The sequence below is a fragment of the Macaca nemestrina genome, chromosome 9 (genome assembly GCF_043159975.1).
Source record: "Macaca nemestrina isolate mMacNem1 chromosome 9, mMacNem.hap1, whole genome shotgun sequence".
Taxonomy (NCBI): Eukaryota; Metazoa; Chordata; class Mammalia; order Primates; family Cercopithecidae; genus Macaca; species Macaca nemestrina.
The window spans coordinates 76,595,487-76,615,049 of record NC_092133.1 but is presented as its reverse complement, the minus strand read 5'-3'; the positions used below and the strand labels follow the sequence as shown (position 1 = coordinate 76,615,049).

The following is a 19,563-nucleotide window of genomic DNA, read 5'->3' as shown; positions in this document are numbered from 1 at the left end:
GCCTGATGTATTCAGAGTCTCAGAAGCCAGAGCTCTGCTGAATAACTGACTGAATTCTCTGTTGAACTGAATAACTAACGGTATTCAAGTGATACTAAATGGGATAATTTCCTTTTTTTCTAACTTGGAGAATTTAATTTGGGTGTTTTATCAAAAACTGCTGCTCCCCCATAGATTAATGGCCCACTATATCTTTCATATTAAATTAATTGAGTGCAGAATGGTTTTGTTGGATTTGAATGACAGGCTCTGGAGTTTAACTCATCATTCTTTCAGAAAGGCTAAGATGAGGAACTAAAACCACGGGGCCTGAATGATCACATCTTCTTTGTTTTTCAGAGGCTTTCCCATTTTCAGTTGCCACACAGAACATTAATGCGCAATCAAGCAGCTCCTGGGCCAGACGATTTCCATTCTCCATCCCTAATGGGAAACCAGCCCCGCTCTTAACTTTCCATCCCATTGTGTAGCTAAAACAGAAGAGCACTTCATGAACACAGACGTTTACAACTTAGAAAGCACCGTTACTTCCTCTCTCTCATTTCACCCTCCCAAAAGTCCTCAGCTCAACATAATTAACCCCATTTTACAAATGAGGAAACTGAGCAACGGAGCAAGAGTTTGCTCAAGGTCACACTAGTAAGTGGGCAGAGCTAGGACAGGACTCCCAGTCCAGTGCTCCTTCCCACGCACTGCAGTAGCCTCTGGTGACCGCTTTGTAATGGTTCATGATTTTTTGTCAGTATAAACCTTTGCTCTGCCTCCTCTTTCCATCTGCCTCTTCTTTTGTCCTGAATTTAAATGAATGAATTCTTTTTTAACTTTCTCATCTTATCTTTCTAGCCTCATTTTTCATCACTGGAACCCCAGGCTGCCACCACACTGCAACACGTACCATGACCTATGCACACAATGACCTTGCTTTGCTCTGCTATGACACCCTGTCCCACCTTCTTCGCCCACCCATTTTCCCTGAACCAAATGCCATTTCCTCTGCAGAGCCTTTCCAAATGCTCTCCCTTCAGAAAGGGATTCACTCTCTTCCCATATATTTTATTTTATTTTATTTATTTTTGAGATGGAGTCTCGCTCTGTTGCCCAGGTTGGGGTACGATGGCACAATCTCAGCTCACCACAACCTCCACCTCCCGGGCTCAAGCAATTCTCCTGCCTCAGCCTCCCGAGTAGCTGGGATTGCAAGTGCACACAGCCACGCCTGGCTAATTTTTGTATTTTTAGTACAGATGGAGTTTCACCATGTTGGCCAGGCTGGTCTCGAACCCCTGACCTCAGGTGATCTGCCTGCCTCAACCTCCCAAAGTCGTGGCATTACAGGGATGAGTCATTGTGCCCAGCCTCCCCATGTATTTTATACAAACCTATGTTGGCACATCTACCTATTGAACTGTAACTCAGGCATGTAAGCCTCTTCTTCCAGGCTGAGATTTTTGAGGGGAGGAAATATGTCTAACACAATGGTTGGCATACAGTAGGAGCTCAACTGATGTACAGTTGTCCCTCGGCATCCTCAGGGGATTGGTTCAAGGAAACCCCTCCTCCATTCCCCATCTCTCATGAATACCAAAATCTGCGAATGCTTGAGCCCCTTTTATAAAATGGTGTAGTGTTTGCCTATAGCCTAGGCACACCCTCCCATATACTTTAAATCAGCTCTGGATTACTTATCATACTTAATACAATATGAATGCTATGTAAATAGTTTCTATGCTGTATTTTTGTTTTTGTTTTTATTGTCATGTTGTTATTGTTGGTTTTTTCCAAATATTTGCTGTCAAAGGTTGAGTGAATCTGCAGATGCAGAACCCAAGGATACCCAAGGCCAAGCATATACTTTTGCTCCTCGGTCTTACTGGGTGCAAATGACAAGCATATCCCCCAAGCGGCAGGAGGAAGCATTGCAGGGAAACGTTCAGTGAGTAAGATCAATGTTGAGCTACCACCAGCACTGAGCTTCAGTAAAGATAGAGCCTCCATCTGCCTTTATTCTGTCATTTCAAACAAACTTGTTATAGAATGTAATGTCTGCTTAGTGTTCCTGCAACCTCAGCCACCCCTCGGCAGTCCTGGGAATGCCCAGCAGTATGTTTAAGAGACTCCACAGGACGGAACCCATGAAGAACTTCCTGTGCATGGACCACCGGAGGCCTGTGAGGCCGATGACCAAAGACATCCCTCCTACAGGCTGCTTTTCGAGATACCTAACCTGCAGGCCAGAACACTAGGCCAAAAGTAAGGAAAAAGAAAAGCCTTCATTTGTGCCTGATGCCCCGACCTCCCTACTGAGTCTGAGCCTGAGTTTCCTTATCAATACAATAGGAATGCCAATGCTCTGCTGTGAGGCTGTTCCCGGCTCATGAGAATGAATGTCCTAAGGCTTTGTGAACTCTCAGGGTTTGGGGCATTCAGATGAATTTAGTGAGGGCACAGTTTTTAGCAATATTTGGCAATTCTTAAAACAACTCCAACCTACGTGTGAATGGGCATGAAACAGTTCAACAGCAGCTGCCCAGCCGTTATCAATAAGCAAGGGGAACATTCTCTCCTGAGCATATGCCCCTGAGGCATCGCCTAGGAGCCTGCCCCAGATAAAAAATGAGCTTTGACCACAATGTTGCACTTGTATAATTTTAACTCCGAAAGGAAGAAGTAACAGTGAAACAGGTCCCAAGGCTGGAAGTAGTCAACAGAGAAGAGGAGGCATGGTCCTGAATACAAACAGACCCCACCCACATTTCCGCTCCCCAGCCCAAGGGCACGCCAATACCCAAGTAACAAGGAATTGAGACTTAAAAGCAAAATCCCACTGTAATTTCAACTGCATACACATGCTTTCCATAGTGTGATTCCATTCTTGTTCCAAATAGAGGGAACCAATCATTTTCCACCTCCCACAAACCAACGACAGTACTACTCCCTGAACACGCTATTAAGCAGAAATTGAAGAACTGGGTGGACTCGCCACTCTGGTGCTCCAGGAGGAGAGGACAGAGGAGTCTGGCCCCCGCTTACACTGCTGGGGTGGGCCTGAGATTTGGCTCTATGTGGATAGCACAATCTCTTAGGCTTTCATAGATTCAAAGAGCTTCTGAGTGCAGCAGTCACTCAGGTAGGAAGGGAACTGTCCTTAATAGAAAAAAAATTCTCAAGCTAAAGGCAGCCACTAGGCCAGGGCAATAGTGTTGAAAATATATTACACACAGCCCAAAGGGTTTCACAGAGGGGTCCCTGAAGCCACAGGATGTGGGGAGGATTCAGAGGGCCAGGGACCATGGGCCCCTCACTCTCCTCACCTGAGCCAGCTGCTCACACCTTCTTTACCCGATGGGCTTCAGCATAAACATGTGTGAAAACAGCAGCCATAAGGGAGTTTGGAGAGCAAAGACAGCCCAGTTTTCAAGCTCTTTTGTAAATACAACAGTAAGTCCCTAGGAGAGAGAAACAGAAGGCCTGGTTGAGAGATGAAGTTTGCACTGCACTGTGCTGGCATTGCTACTCTGAGACATCTGCATACAGGATGATCTCTGCTCTGGGCCTGGGCACACAGCCTTCTGTCTGCCAGGGCCCAAGAGACCTAGGAAAATCTGACTGAGGACATCAATGCTGAGAAGCAAAAGGAACACTGGTGTCTTAAAATCTGCAACTGCCTCATGGTGCAAAAATTGTACAAAATAAAAATTAAATTTTAAATTTTAATTTTTTTTTAGATTCTGTTTGGTTTATTCCTTTTCCAGCATTTGATTACACGCTAGGTCACTTGGAATAAAAAAAGATTCAACACAAAATTAAATACTTTCCACCCATGAACCTTCCCAACTGCCCAGTTATGGCCCCAAATTTGTCCCAGAAGTTCTGGGTGTTTTAGGACTGGCACCAAATTAATTATATGTCAACTTAAAAACGTATCAGTGGAAAAGGTGAATTAAGGACCTCTGAAAATCCTCTCCACCATAAAACAATGAAAACACTGGAAAATCCTCAGAACCAACTTTCTCAGATTGTTAGAAATTAACCAAAGGCTTACAGGAATTCAAGAAGCATTTATTCAAGAGAAAAAGGTTCATAACAAGTGAAGAGACTAAATTCGTAATCAAAAAAAATTCCCACAAAGAAACCCGAGGCGTAAGATGTCTTCACTAGTGAGTTATACTAAATGTTTCAAGGAAAATTAATTCCTCTTTACAAGTTCATCATGAGAAATAGAAGAGGAATGAACACTTTCCAACTTGTGCTTTCCAACTTGTGCTTTCCAGCTTGTGCTAGTATTACCCTGATACCACAACCAGACAAAAACATCGAAGAAAATAAAACTGCAGACCAATATCCCTTATGAATACAGATGCAAAAATCCTCAACAAAATAGTAGCAAATGGAATCTAGCAACATATAAACAGGATTATACGCTATAAAGAAGTGGGATTTATCCCAGGAATGTGAGACTAGCTCAGTATATGAAACTCAGCCATGGCATGCACCGTGTTAATAGAATAAAGAACAAAAAACATATGATCATCTCAACAGATGCAGAACAAGCATTTGACAAAATCCAACACCTTTCATCATGAAAACACCCAACAATCTAAGAAAGCATGGAACTTCCTCAACCCAAGGTTCTGTATGAAAACCCACAGCTAACATCATATTAAATGGTAGCTAACATCTGTAATCCCAGAACTTTGGGAGGTTGAGGTGGACAGACTTCTTGAGCTCAGAAGTTTAAGACCAGCCTGGGCAACATGGCAAAACCCCATCACTAAAAAAAATATAAAAATTAGCCAGATGTGGTGGTGTGCATCTATAGTTTCAGCTACTCAGGAAACTGAGGTAGGAGGATCACTTGAGCCCAGGCAGTTGAGGCTGCACTAAGCTAAGATAATGCCACTGCACTCCAGCCTGAGTGACAAAGTGAGATCTTGTCTCAAACAAAACAAAACAAAACAAAATAGTGAAAGACTAAAAATTTACTTCTAAGATCAGAAACAAGAGAGGGATGCCTTTTGCCACTTCCATTCAACATAGTATTGGAAGTTCTAGCCAGAGCAATTAGGTAAGAAAACAAAATAAAAGGAATCCAGACTGGAAAGGAAGAACTATCTCTATCTGCACATGAAATTATCCTGTATGTAGAAAATCATAAGGAACACAAAATATACATTCCAGCTAATAAACAAGGTTAGTAAGGTTACAGGATACAAGATCAATATACAAAAGTCAATTGCATTTCTGTGCACTAGCAATAAATAACCCAAAAATGAAACTAAGAAAACTATTCTATTTACAATAGCATCAGAAGGAATATGCAATTAGGAATAAACTTAGCAAAACAAAGGCAAGGCTTCTACACCGAAAACCATAAAATATTATTGAAAACGATTTTTACACCAGGCATGGTGGCTCACGCCTGTAATCCCAGCACTTTGGGAGGCCGAGGTGGGCGGATCATGAGGTCAGGAGATCGAGACCATCCTGGCTAACACAGTGAAACCCAGTCTCTATTAAAAATGCAAAAAAATTAACTGGACGTGGTGGTGGATGCCTGTAGTCCCAGCTACTCGGGAGGCTGAGGCAGGAGAATGGCGTGAACCCGGGAGGCAGACCTTGCAGTGAGCCGAGATTGCAGCACTGGACTCCAGCCTGCGCGACAAAGCGAGAGTCGGTCTCAAAATAAATAAATAAATAAATAAATAAATAAATAAATAAATAAATTTTTAAAGACTTGGATAAATGGAAAGACATTCTGTGATCATGAATTGGAAGACTGCATATTGTTAAGATGGCAATATTCTCCAAATTGGTCTACAGATTTAATGTAATCACTATCAAAATTCCAGCTACCTTTATTGCAACAATTGACAAGCTGATTCTAAAATGGAAATGGAAATACAAAGGACTCAGAATAACCAAAATAATCGTGAAAAAGAAGAACAAACACGGAGGTCTAATACTGCCCAATTTCAAAATGTACAACAAAGCTACAGTAATCAAGACTATGTCATACTGGCATAAGAAACAGACATATAAATCAATGGAACAGAATTGAGAGTACAGAAACAGGCCAGGCACGGTGGCTGACGCCTGTAATGCCAGCACTTAGGGAGGCCAAGGCAGGCAGATTGCTTGAGCTCAGGAGTTCGAGACCAGACTAGGCAACATGGCAAGACCCTGTCTCTAATAAAAATACGAAAAAAAAAACAAACCCGGGCATGGTGGTGCATGCCTGTGGTCCAGCTACTCAGGAGGCTGAAGTGGGAGTGAAAGGAGCTGGGCACATTCCTCAGCCCCGGGCTAAAAACTCCCTGAGCCTAGCACAAACACATCCCATCCTCCCATCCCACCACCATATATCTCTCAAACTCCCTGAGCCCAGTACAAACACCACCTGGAAAGTCTCCGATAAGGGGACAGCCGTTCAAGGTTACTGAAAGCGCAGGAGCCAAAAGAATTTCTTTGTTCCCCTGCAACTTTCGGGCTATAAAAAGCAAACGCTTGCATTGTTCGGGGCCCTCTTGTATACTGTGTAAAGGAGGGACCAGGTTCGAACTTGTAGTAAAGATCCTTGCCGCTTGGCTTTGACTCTGGACTCTGGTGGTCTTCTTTGGGGAACAAACAATCTGGGCATAACAGGAGGATAGACATTTGAGCCCATGGGGCAGAGGTTGCAGTGAGCTGAGATCACACCACTGTACTCCAGCCTGGGTGACAGAGTGAGACCCTGTCTCAAAAAAAAAAAAAAAAAAGAGAGCGAGAGAGTACAGAAACAGACATATTTTTGGTGAATTGATTTTCAACAAGAGTTCCAATACCATCCAATGGAGAAAGAATAGTCTCTCCAACAGATGGTGCTTGGACAACTTGGATGGCCATATGAAAAAAAATTAAGTGGGAAACCTACCTCACATAAAAATTAACTCAGAATGGATCAAAGACCTAAATGTAAGGGCTAGAACTATAAATCTCTTAGAACAAAGAGAGGTGCAAGCCAGTGTGACCTTCCTTGGATTAGGCAATAGTTTCCTAGATAAGACACAAATCATAAACAACCAAAAAAATGGATAAATTGAACTTCATCAAAATTAAAAATTTTTGTGCTTCAAAGGACTATCAAGAAAGTGAAAAGACAGCCCAAAGAATAGGAGAAAATATTTATAAACCATATCTCTGACAAGAAATTAATATCCAAAATATACAATGAACTCTTGCAACTCAACAACAAAAATTCAAAAATGGGTAAAGAATTGGAATAGACATTTCTCCAAAGATGATATATAAACAGCCATAAAGCACATTTTTTAAATGTTCAACATCATTAGTCATTAGGGAAATGCAAATAAAAACCACAATGAGATGTCACTTCACACACACTAGAAAGGCTTTCATAATAAAAAATACAAAAGATTACAAGGGTTGTCGAGGATGCCGAGGAATTAGATCCCTCATACATTGCTGGTAAGGACATAAAATGGTGCAGTCACTTTGGAAAACAGTGTGGCAGTTAAGAGGTGAGACCTTTAAGAGATGATTGGATCATGAGGACTCTGCCTTCAAGAATGGATTAATCCTTTCATGGATTAATGAATTAATGGGTTATCATGGGAGTTGGTTAGCTATCAAGAGAGCAGGCCTATATAAAAGCCGGTTTGGGCCGGGCATGGTGGCTTACACCTGTAATCCCAACATTTTAGGGAGGCCGAGGCAAGTGGATCACCTGAGGTCAGGAGTTCCAGACCAGCCTGACCAACATGATGAAACCCTGTCTCCACTAAAATTACATAAATTAGCCAGGTGTGGTGGCACCCACCTGTAATCCCAGCTACTAGGGAGGCTGAGGCAGGAGAATCGCTTGAGCCTGGGAGAGAGAGGTTGCAGTGAGTTGAGATCACGCCACTGCACTCCAGTCTGGGCGACGAGCAAGACCCCGACTCGGAAAAAAAAAAAAAGCCAGTTTGGCTGTTAGTGTACCTTCCATCTCCATGTGATGCCCTCCACTGCCTCAGGACTCTGAAGAGTCGCCACTAGCAGGAAGGCCCTTACCAGATGCAGCCCCTCAACCTCAGACTTCCCAGCCTCCAGAACCATAAGAAATAAATTTATTTTCTTTGTAAGTCACTCAGTCTCAGATAATCAGTTATAGAAATAGAAGACTAAGATACCATATGACCCAGAAATTCCACTCCTAGGCATATAGGTAATACTCAAGAGAATTGAAAATATATGTTCACACAAAAACTTGTACACAAATGTTCATAGCAACATTATTCAAAATAGCCAAAAAGTGAAAACCACCCAAATGTTCAACTGTTAAGTGGATGAACAACAATGTGGTATATGCGTACATTAGAATATTATTAACCATGAAACGGAAGGAATGATATCTGCTACAACATGAATGGACCTTGAAAACATTGCACTAAGGGAAGTCAGACATCAAAAGCTACATAATGTATGATGCTATTTATATAAAATGTCCATCATAGGCAAATCTAGAGACAGAAATTGATGAGTAACTTCCAGGGATATGGTGGGGGGAGGAGTAACTGCTAATCGATATAGAGTTTCTTTGTGAAGTGATAGAAATATTCTGGAATTAGATAGTGGCAATGATTGCACAACTTTTTGAGTATACTAAAAACCACTAGTATACTCTTGTACACTTTAAAAGGCTAAATTTTATGGCATGTAAGTTGTATCTCCATTTTCAAGTCTATTTAATGAATCTGGCATAAGATAGGACCAGAAGGCTGGCCAGTAGAAGACACCTCACATCTCTGCTCTCCCCGTATGGCCCCAGTTGCAATCATCACTCAAGCGTACCATCACAACAGCCTCCTTGCTCTCTTCCCAAAACCCTGCCAGATCATGTCACTCGCCTTTGGGAGTTTCCCACTGTCCACGTGTATTAATCATGCCTTTTCATTTTCTGTATTTTCTGATTTTTTGACATCTGAGGCCTTTCTGATTCTGGAGAGACTGCCCCTCCCAGGAATAGCCAATTCCTAGGGACAGTAAAGGGCTTGCCTGCAAGTGCACCTTCATATGCAAACCATTCAATCGGAAGCCCATCCCACAACTACCTCCCTTGTTGGGCTTTCACACTCTGAGCCACTGTCTCCCTGCCTTAATCACCCCACAGCCAGGTGATGCAAAACTAGAGATAGCCCCTACACCCAAGAGCTCACTTTAGTTTTTTACACTGGCCAATCCTAAGCCTGCCTAGCCTGCCTCCCCTTCCCCTTCCCCAGGAAATCACAGTAAACACTCTTGCCCATGTTTTTGCCCATGTTTTCCCCCACTCCCTCTGCCTCCTGACCCACCCTGGCGCTTCCCCATGTGGCCCTGCATGGCCTGCCGTGTCTCCTGTCTCTAGGGACCTGTGAGTAAAAACATCTTCCTTTACAAGCCTCATTTCTGGGCCTGCATACCCAAATAAAACAAATCCCAGGCACATAAGCACCGCCCTCTAAACTTAGCTCCACCTCCCCTTTCCCACCTAGCTTCTCACCAACCTGACACTCCCCAAACTCTCACCACCCCACACTTCCTAGGCATGACATGTTCCTTTGTCACCAAGCCTTTGCCCATGCTGGAGCCTCCACCTAAGTCCCCTTCCCAGTCTTTTTGCTTATTCCTGTGTCACCAGCAAGCCTCACTTCATGACACCCCTTCTGGAGACCCACTAGGACAACCACGTTGTATGTGCCACGTCCTCCCTCCAAGCCCTTAGTCTATGTATCTGTCTGCTGCTCTTCTTGATGAGTTTCTACAGGATGAGGACTGTGATTCCTCATCCCTGGATCGCCAGGGCTTAGCACAGAGCCAGGAAATTATTGGCAACTCAGTAAAGGTAGAATATGAGACAAGGTCACACCCTGTTACCCAGGCTGCAGTGCTGTGGCACAATCATGGCTCACTGCAGCCTCAACCTCCTGGGCTCAAGCAATCCTCCCACCTCAGCCTCCCGAGTAGCCAGAACTACAGGTGCATGCCACCACCATGCCTAGCTAATACTTTTTATTTTTTTGTAGTGACAGGGTCTCATATTGCCCAGGCTAGGCTTTTATTTTTTTAATACAAGAAATATCCCTGGCCAGGCGCAGTGGCTCACGCCTGTAATTCCAATACTTTGGGAGGCCAAGGTGGGTGGATCACCTGAGGTCAGGAGTTTGAGATCAGCCTGGTCACCAGTAGAGACTGGTGAAACCCCGTCTCTGCTAAAAATACGAAAATTAGCTGGGCATGGTGGCGGGCACCTGGAATCCCAGCTACTCGGGAGGCTGAGGCAGGGGAATCACTTGAACCTGGGAGGCGGAACGTGCAGTGAGCCAAGATCTCACCATTGCACTCCAGCCTGGGTGACAGGGCAAGACTCTGTCTCAAAAAAGAACAGCAACAACAAAAAAAGAAATATCCCGAACAGGCAGGTAAGCTCTTCAAGGATGAAGCCTAACTTACCCTCTAAATTCTTAGCAGGACTGAGCACACAGACGGGCCCCAGTAAAGGCTGATGGGGTGGCTGAGTGAACAGAAATGACGACTGAGCAAATCAGCAGTGGGAGGAGGTAGGTGGGGAGGCACAACTGGTCTCCCTGCCTGAGGCACAAGCTCTACTCACACTGTTCTTCCCACTCTCGCTCCTCTTTCTCACTGGCTTGGCAATGCAGCTGAGCCTGCTTCAGGGTCCAGTAGAGCTCCTTTGCCCTCTGCTCTTCCTGGAGGCGAATCTGCTCTTCTCCTCGCTTCCTCTCCTCTTCCTCTTTCCTCTGAAATGTCATGGGGACAGAACAACACGAGATGACCACAACATTTCAGAAAAACAAGAAAGAAATACCTCTGGGATTCTGCAGTGGGTGGGGTTGAGAGTGCAGCAGTGGCCTCTCCAGCCTCAGTCCCTACATGTATGAAATTGAAATTACCCAGTAGTCCCATAGACAGTTGTTTTGGATAAACACATAAATTGTCCCTTCTGGTCTTAAAGCTTGAAATTTCTATTTGTTTTATTTGAATTGCTTCCTCAGGAAAGGATCCCTCAGGCCTCCCAAAAAGTATTAAATTACTGAAACTCACCAGATCACCACAACCAGACTATGAGACGCCTGACCCCTCAATGAGATGATTGCTTCCTAGCTCCTCCCTAGTTCCTGTTTTTGTACACATTCTTACATTTCTTACCTGCTACATAAACCCCTAGTTTTAGTCAGTTAGGGAGATAGAGATGGATTTGAGGCTGAGCTCCCATCTCCTGTGCTGCAGCACCTGATTAAAGCCTTCCTCCTGGGCAATACTCATCATCTAGGTGATTGACTTTCTGTGCCGCAAGCAGTAAGACCTGGATGGAACCCTGGTGTTTTAGTAATAAAGTGGTGGTGATCATGCCACCTAACTGACAAGGTGGTGGTGATCATGCCACCTAACTGACAAGGTGGTGGTGAGGAGAAAATGGGTGGAAACAGGTGGAATGCCACAGAATACTACACAGCCATAAAACAGAATGAAGTCACGTCCTCTGCAGTAACATAGATGCATCTGGAGGCCGTTACAGTAAGTGAAAGAACACAGAAACAGAAAACCAAACACTGCATGTTCTCACTTATAAGTGGAAGCTAAACACTGGGTACTCATGGACATAAAGATGGGAATGACAGACACTGGGTATTACTGTAAGTGGGAGAGAGGGAGAAGGGGAATGACTGAAAAAGTGCCTATTGGGTACTATGCTCACTACCTGGGTCATGGGTTCAATCATAACCCATACTTCAGCATCACACAACATACCGTTGTAACAAACCTGCACATGCACCTCTGGAATCTAAAATAAAAGTTAAAAAAGAAAAAAAAAAGGCTGAGCACAGTGGCTCACACCTGTAATCCCAGGACTTTGGGAGGCCGAGGCGGGCGGATCACCTGAGGTCAGGAGTTCAAGACCAGCCTGACCAACATGGAGAAACCCCATCTCTACTAAAAATACAAAATTAGCCAGGCGTAGTGGCGCTTGCTTGTAATTCCAGCTACTAGGGAGGCTGAGGTAGGAGAATCACTTGAACCCGGGAGGAGGAGGTTGCAGTGAGCTGAGATCGTGCCATTGAACTCCAGCCTGGGCAACGAGAGCAAAATTCTGTCTCAAAAAAACAAACAAACAAAAAACAAACAAAAAAACAAGACCCAGTTAACTCAGGAAGCACAAGAATGGCTTGAACCCAGGAGGCAGAGGTTGCAGTGAGCCGAAATGGTGCCACTGCACTCCAGCCTGGGAAGGAAGGAAGGAAGGAAAGGACGGAAAGGACAGAAAGGACGGAAAAGAAGGAAGGAAGGAAGGAAGAAGGAAAGAAGGAATGAAAGCAAAGAAAGAAATGTGGAACAATGTGTTAACTCCACATCTTACTGCAGAGGTAAGAGGACTCTGTGCCAGCCTGGCTGGGTGCGGGGGCTCACGCCTGTAACCCCAGCTCTTTGGGAGGCCAAGGCGGGCGGATCACCTGAGGTCAGGAGTTTGAGACCAGCTGGCCAACATGGTGAAATCCCGTCTCTACTAAGAAATACAAAAATACAAAAAATACAAAAATACAAAAATTAGCCGGGCATGGTGGCGTGCACCTGCAATCTGAGCCACTCAGGAGGCTGAGGCAGGAGAATTGCTTGAACCCGAGAGGTGGAGGTTGCAGTGAGCTGAGATCGCACCATTGCACTCCAGCCTGGGTGACAGTGCGAGACTCCATCTTGTAAAAAAAAAAAAGAAAGAAAAAAGAAAGAAAGAAAAAGAGGACTCCGTGCCATCCTTAGGTGTACTTTCATTTTGGAGGAAGAGGGAGGAAGGACACAGTGAGGGGTGCCTGGTCTCTTCCTGAAAGCCTGTGAAGCAGAGTATGATTATGTCTTAACCTTAAGTCTGGATAAAGTATCTTAAAGAGAGAGTAGATTTGAGGGCCCTAAATCTCCCATTTCTGTCCCACTCCTGAGCTCTAAAAAGGTTGTGTCTGTGTGTATTTTCTTCTACCTTTGTTTACATCAAAGTAATATGTATGTGCTAAATGTGCATTATGGACCACAGGCTGCTAATGAAAATCAGCAGTCTCTAAATAACTTCACCAGAACCCAATCCAACCAACCTTAAACCAATGCTGGAGGCCACCATTTTCAACTATGTTAGCTGTTCCTTTGTTGGGCTATGTCCATATGTCTGATTAATGCTGCTAATCCTTGATTTATCAATTTATCAATCTAGATGTTAAATCTTGCCTTTCTTTTTTGGCACATGCATATTTAGCAGTTACATTTCCCACAGGTGAACACCCATACTCCATACTTTTTCTCTCCTCAGCCTCACAATAAATTTGCCTCATAATTTGTGGTTAAATCAATAATCAGCATCAAAATAGTTTGCTGCAAAGCCAAATAGCATGCTATTTTCATCAATTCCAAAAAGTACATTTTTTTTAACTTTGTAACATCTCTGAAATTTGGATGTGTTTTACAAGTTACAGCTTGCTTTTTAATAAGCAACAATTTTTTCCTCTTAAATAATTATATGTTTTGCTAGTAATGGTAACTTAAATTCAGTAAAATATGCTAGGTATGGAAGCCTTTTCTTTCCAGTCCTTTTTTCTGGTTTTTCCTGGGTTAATACATCTCGAAGCTGAATATTGAATTTTCCCAAATTTTTCCCAGATATAGTAAGTCATTCTCTGTGTTTAACCAAGTGCTTTTTCTTATAACAGACAATACAAAAGTTATTTTTCCAAGGGACACGCCACCCTGGGTGCCATCTTTTTTTCTCCCATCTACACTGGTTACCACCTAAGCCTCCTCTCCATCCACCCACCACCGACACACCTCTCAACCTTCCTTGAGTTGGAGCCCCTGCTTCTTTCTTGAACACTCCGCCATTTTGCAGCAACATTTAGCACTTCTCAGCTAAGAATGCATAGAGACACTTTCTGAGTCTTGTCTGAAAATGTCTATATGCCACATTTACATGTAACTGCCAATTTAGCTGAGCACAGAATTTGATTAAAAATAATTTTCCTGCAGAATTTTAAAGACTTCTTTGTCTTCTATCATCCAGAACTACCACTCTGATTCTCATTCTTCTGCACAAGGCATTTATTTTTCTCTCTGGAAGCCCCTGGGGTCTCTTTAACACCGATGTTCTGAACTTTTTAATATGATGTGCCTTGGTGTGGATTTTCTTGCACTGATTGTGTTGGACACTTGGGGGTACTTTCAGTCTGTAGCTTCTTATCTTTCCAGTCTAATTCATCTTTGCTTAGGATTTCTTTGATAATTTCTTCTCTTCTCATTTCTTGTTTTTCCTTATAGAGCTCCTATTTGTCAAATAATGGTCTTCTTGAGTTGATCTTCTAACTGCCTTACGTTTTCCTCTCTTGCTTTCCATCTGTTGTCTTTTTTTACTTCTTCTTCTTCTTTTTTTGAGATGGAGTCTCACTGTCACCCAGGCTGGAGTGCAGTGGCACAATTTTGGCTCACTGTAACCTCCACCTCCCAGGTTCAAGCAATTCTCATGCCTTAACCTCCCGAGTAGCTGGAATTATAGGCACATGCCACCACACCTGGCTAATTTTTGTATTTTTAGGGAGACGGGGTTTCACCACATTGGCCAGGCTGGTCTCAAACTCCCGAACTCAGATGATCCGCCCACCTCAGCCTCCTAAAGTGCTGGGATTATAGGCTTGAGCCACTGTGTCCAGCTCCATCTGCTGTCTTTTTCGTTCTACTTCCTGGTTGATTTCATTGACCTTATCTTCCAAACCTTCTACTGAGTTTTTTATTTCAGCTATCACATGTGTAATTTCCAAGCTCTTATTCTTATTCTTAGGTTGTTCTTTTCTCTTCATTGCATCTTGCACTTGTTTTATGAATGCAGTAACTCATTTCTCTGAGGATTTTAGAGCTTTTTCTTCCCACGTACTCTGATTTAGGTCTGTTTCCTCTGTGTGCGCGTGTGGTTAAGTTTGTTTGATTTGGTGCCTGTCATACATGTGAAAGGTTTTCCTCAGCTGTCTGATGTTCCCTGACTATTCATATTCAAGAGAGAAGTAAATATCTGAATAGGAAACTCAGAGAGCATGCTCCAGGCTTCATTGAGAGGAGGACTTTGCTCTAGGGCAATCGTAGGAGGAACCAGCCATGTTGCAGGACTCTCAGATGCAAGTATCTAGAGGCCCTTTCTCTGAGATTATTCAGTGTCTTCTCCTCTGTCCTTCCTGGGTGGTATCATCCGCAGCATTCCAGGAATTGGAGGGGAGCAGGCTGCAGGCAGGACTGCCCGCAGCAAGCAGGGCTCCTGGCCTAAGCCCCATGCTTCCAGAAACCCATGCTTTAAAGCACCTTCCTGTAAATTTCCTCCTCAAGTCTCCCCTCAGGACTGGCCAGAAATAGTCAGACCCCCAGGGTGTCCAGCTAAGGTGCCCTAGGCCCAGAATAGATTCTACATGAGCCTGACTCCCTGTTTCTTTCCTTCAGGGTGCTCTCTGATCATCTCCCTTATCAAGGGATTGAGCAGATGTCCCAAAGAACTCCAGAATTCCTATTTATGAAGTCATCCTGGGCCCCAGCGTGGGGGTCCTGGTTCCAGAAGGTAGCCTAGCAAATAGATGAATCCTGCTGGCCAGCACAGTATTTTTAGCACAGGATCACATGAGATTGGGTCACCAAAATAGTGCTAAAAGGCTGATTTTATGTGACTCAGATTTTTAATATAAACAAAGACTGCAAAGGGAAATATTTGCCAGCTCTGTACACCCTAGGGGCAACCCTGGCTGCAGGTCCCACCATTCAGAGTTCAGACCTCTCCTTAATCTCCCCATTTCCCTCCTGCTGCCTTTACTCTGCCTGATACCCCAACACCCCAACGTTTCCCTTTCAACTTTCCCTCTTCTTCTGGCCAGAGGGAGGGAGGTGGTAGCCTGGAAAAAACAGATGAAAAAGTTTTTGGTGAACCATTAGAAGAAGTCACTTACCTTCTTTAGCCCTTAATTCCCAGCTCTTAGAGAGTAGGTCATAAGGAAGTCAGAATTTTGTCTATTTTTAGCATTAAAAAATTAATCATTGAATTGGAGAAAAGTCCCCAGTCTATGTCATGTCAGAAGGAACAAAAATCTTGTCATTTTTAAAACAACGGAGTAAAAATACACAGTTATCTCTTTTTATCTGCTTGTTGATCCATTGAAATATACCAAAGGACCCACCCTTGACCCGCTGGGGTCTTCCAGGCAGAAGCAGGTCTCAGGGAAAATACAGTCAAGGCCTGTCAGAGCCAGAAGGACGTCATCTGCGTGCTGCCACTGCCTTGTGCAGATAAGGTACGTATCCATTTGCTCAGGCCGCCATAACGAAGCACCATAGATTGAGGGGGCTTAAACGACAGAACTCTGTTTCCTCAATCATGGAAGCTACAATCCAAAGTCAAGCTGTGGCAGGGTTGGCTTCATGCTGAGGACCTTTTCCCTGGCTGGCTGCCTTCTTGCTGTGTCACTCACAGCCTTCCCTCTGAGTGTGTGCCCGTCTGTGTCCAAATCTCCCTTTTTTGTAAGGACAGCAGTCACATTGGAGTAGGGTCTAACCCACTCGATCTCATTTTAACTTAATTACCTGTGTACATACCTTATCTCCAAATATAGTTACATTCTGAGGTCCCAGGCGTTAGGACTTCAACATATGGATTTTAGCGGGGACATAACTCAGCCCATAACAAGGAGATAGGAGCCCAGGAAATGACTGGCATACAGTGGGAAAGTTTATGACTGGTATATGGCGGATAAGTGGCCCTTAGCCACCTCAGATTACAATGCAGTGGTCCTGCTTCAACTGGCTGTGACTAACAGGACTCAGCAAGTTAAATGGTAGGGCCACATTCAATCAGTTCTTCTTCACCTGGAGAGTAGGACACCACCCAGGGAACCATAGGCCTACAGCAACCGCCCGTCTCAGAGGAAAATGACTGGTCATTTACTGGGATAAAGGCAAGCTCTTCACAAGGATGGGGATGACAAAGGAAAACATTTTGCAACTACAAATAAACAGCATTACATGTGGTCTTGCTAAAATAACGCTCAAAGCTGAAATTGCCTAAAAATTCTCATTGTTGTTGCAACTATCAGAATTCTCTGACCCATCGGATACCACTGAAAGAAAAGTCCATTTTTCTGAGGTTTAGCAGCCAAAAGGCCAGATATGCAAACACTCCCCTTCTGCCTGGGAATTAATCGCCTTGCTCTGGCTGCCCAAAGCCCTCTGAGCTGTCCAGCTTATTCAGTCTCCCTTCTCCTCATAACCCATCAGTAACAGCACACCACAGGAACCCACAGAGGCCAGGGTCTGCCACAGTCCTGTGGAAAATGTCATCAAGACAAAGGCCTTTTCTGGAAGATGAAAAAAAATTTAAAAATCCTAAGCCCCCTAAAGCAACTGAACAGACCTTTTCTTGGCCAAGGGGACCCCTGAGAAACTTTAAAAACTGAGTTCACAGCCATGATGGGAGAGGAGGTCAGACTTGCCTCTGTAACCACCCATTAGGCTTTCTTCCCTAAGGATTAAACAGAAACCAGCCCTTTTGAAAGACTGATATCAACCAACAGCCTGATGCTGCCCCTCCCTTTTCATGGTTTTGACACAACAACTGACCAGCCTTCCTTCCTGGTAAGAGACCACCAACCACAGAGTGGTTCTGGCCAGTCTACAGAGGATGCATCCTGAGGGCCTTCATGCCCTCTGCTTTGCCTTTCGATGTATAGGGCCTAATTGTAATATGTAGACTCAGCTAACCTGGTCAGCATAAACTCCTGTCTCATTCTTCCCTGCCTCAGAGTGCCTGCTACCAGCTTCTGACCAGAAGCTGCGCTTCCCAGCCTCTCCGAATAGCCACCTGCAGGCTGCAACCCTTTATGAGAAGTAAAGCTCCCCTTTCCAAATTTATGAACCTCATCATTTTTCAGGTGATAAAGGCATCCTCATTTTGTTGTTAGTCTGGCCCCAATAACACCACAGTGTTATCATAGGCAGAACGAAGCCTATGCTGTTCATTCCTCCATTGCCAGCTCACAGCACAGGACACAGCAGATATCAGGTGCTCCATAAATGCTGACCAGACAAGTGCATGAGTTATCAATCAAGTAAAGAGAAGACAGGGTTTGTGATGATCCCCAGGAGGGACTGGGTACACCACATCATGTTGTTTTGTCGGCGTCAGCCTTGCCTAGAGAAGTTTTGGTAAAGTCTAAACTTTTCAAGAGAAAATTGAGAAGTAGAAAATTTTCCCACCACTTCTAATCTTATTGGAAATAAAGCAGTAATCGATTTTAAAGTTGTATAGGAGTTCATTAAGTGGCCAAAATGAACTCCAAACTTAAAGGAGAAAAAAAAAAAAAGAGAGTGGCCTTGAATAGAAAATGGAAAAAAAATATATACAACTGAACAGTATCAACCACGTCTGTTCCTTAAGAGTAAAACCGGGAAGAGGTAGGCGTGGGAGGAGGGAGGGAGATTAAAAGCAGAGAAGGAAGGTCACAGGACCCTGGGTGGAAGGAGAGCACAGGATGTTTATTGAGCCGTGTTCTGTGGTCTTGAACAGAGGAGAAATGTCCAGAAGCAATTTTAGGAGTTAAGAAAGCATGGGGGAAAGAAATGCAAATTTTATCTGGCCTCAGGATCTCCTTTTTTCTAAAGGAACACATTTATATGCACGTAAATTACATTCAAATGGCACCAGCCACAGCAGAATGGTTTTTAAAAACTGGTTTCCAGCTGTCTCCATCTTCAGAGTTCCCTCTGTAACCCAATACAAAAATTCCGGAATTTTTTTTTTCCATTTTCGAATGCAGTTGTCATTATTACCTTTTCCATGACCTGGAGAATTAGCAGAACCTGCCTACATCCTCAACATGAGCTGCCGAAACTGAGCCCAGCCCATCTCTCTCCATCACCCAGCTTCTCACCCAAGCTGTCAGCTCTCCTCAAGCCTCCACCTATCTCCCTTCTCTGTGGGGTAAAAATCCCTCAGTGGAGCCAGTCTAAGCACTTTCTCCTTCCTGCAAACCTGCACACCCTCCCCAGCTCCCCATGGTGGGAGGATACTGCCATCTCCCCATCTCCCAGCCTGGGACTTGGATGCCTTTGCATTTTGCTTTCCCTCGCCCCAACATCTAATTGATGCCAAGCCCTATTGATTTCACCACCACCATTTTGCTATATCCATCCCCTTCTCTCCTTCCTCATTGTCATAGATTTTGTCCAGACCCTCGCTCATTGGCCTTGACCATTGCAAAAATCTCCTAACTAGTCTCCTTGCCTGAAAACTCATCACTTGAATCACATCATTGCCATCAGTTGTGCTCCTAAAACTTGATCTGACCACACCCTTCTCTGTATCAAGATACTGCTTTGCCCACAGAGTAAAGTCCACCCCCTTAATGTAGCAGTTAAGAGCTCCACACCCTACTTCCTTTCCAGGCTTATGTCTGGCTCCATCCATCATGAAATTTTTCTCTCTCCCTCCAGCAGACCATTCATCATTCTACAGCTCTCCTTTCTGTCTCT

At 44.1% G+C, this 19,563-nt stretch overlaps 1 protein-coding gene across 2 annotated transcripts in view; it reads right to left on the bottom strand.

The window, feature by feature from the left end:
- Nucleotides 1–19,563, bottom strand: part of LOC105465935 (SH2 domain containing 4B) — a 112,708-nt gene that overhangs the window by 49,106 nt on the left and 44,039 nt on the right. For both annotated transcript variants that reach the window (XM_011714572.3, XM_071069817.1), the window contains exon 4: nucleotides 10,628–10,775. In XM_011714572.3, coding sequence (XP_011712874.1) covers nucleotides 10,628–10,775 — 148 coding nt within the window. The remainder of the gene's footprint in view (nucleotides 1–10,627; nucleotides 10,776–19,563) is intronic.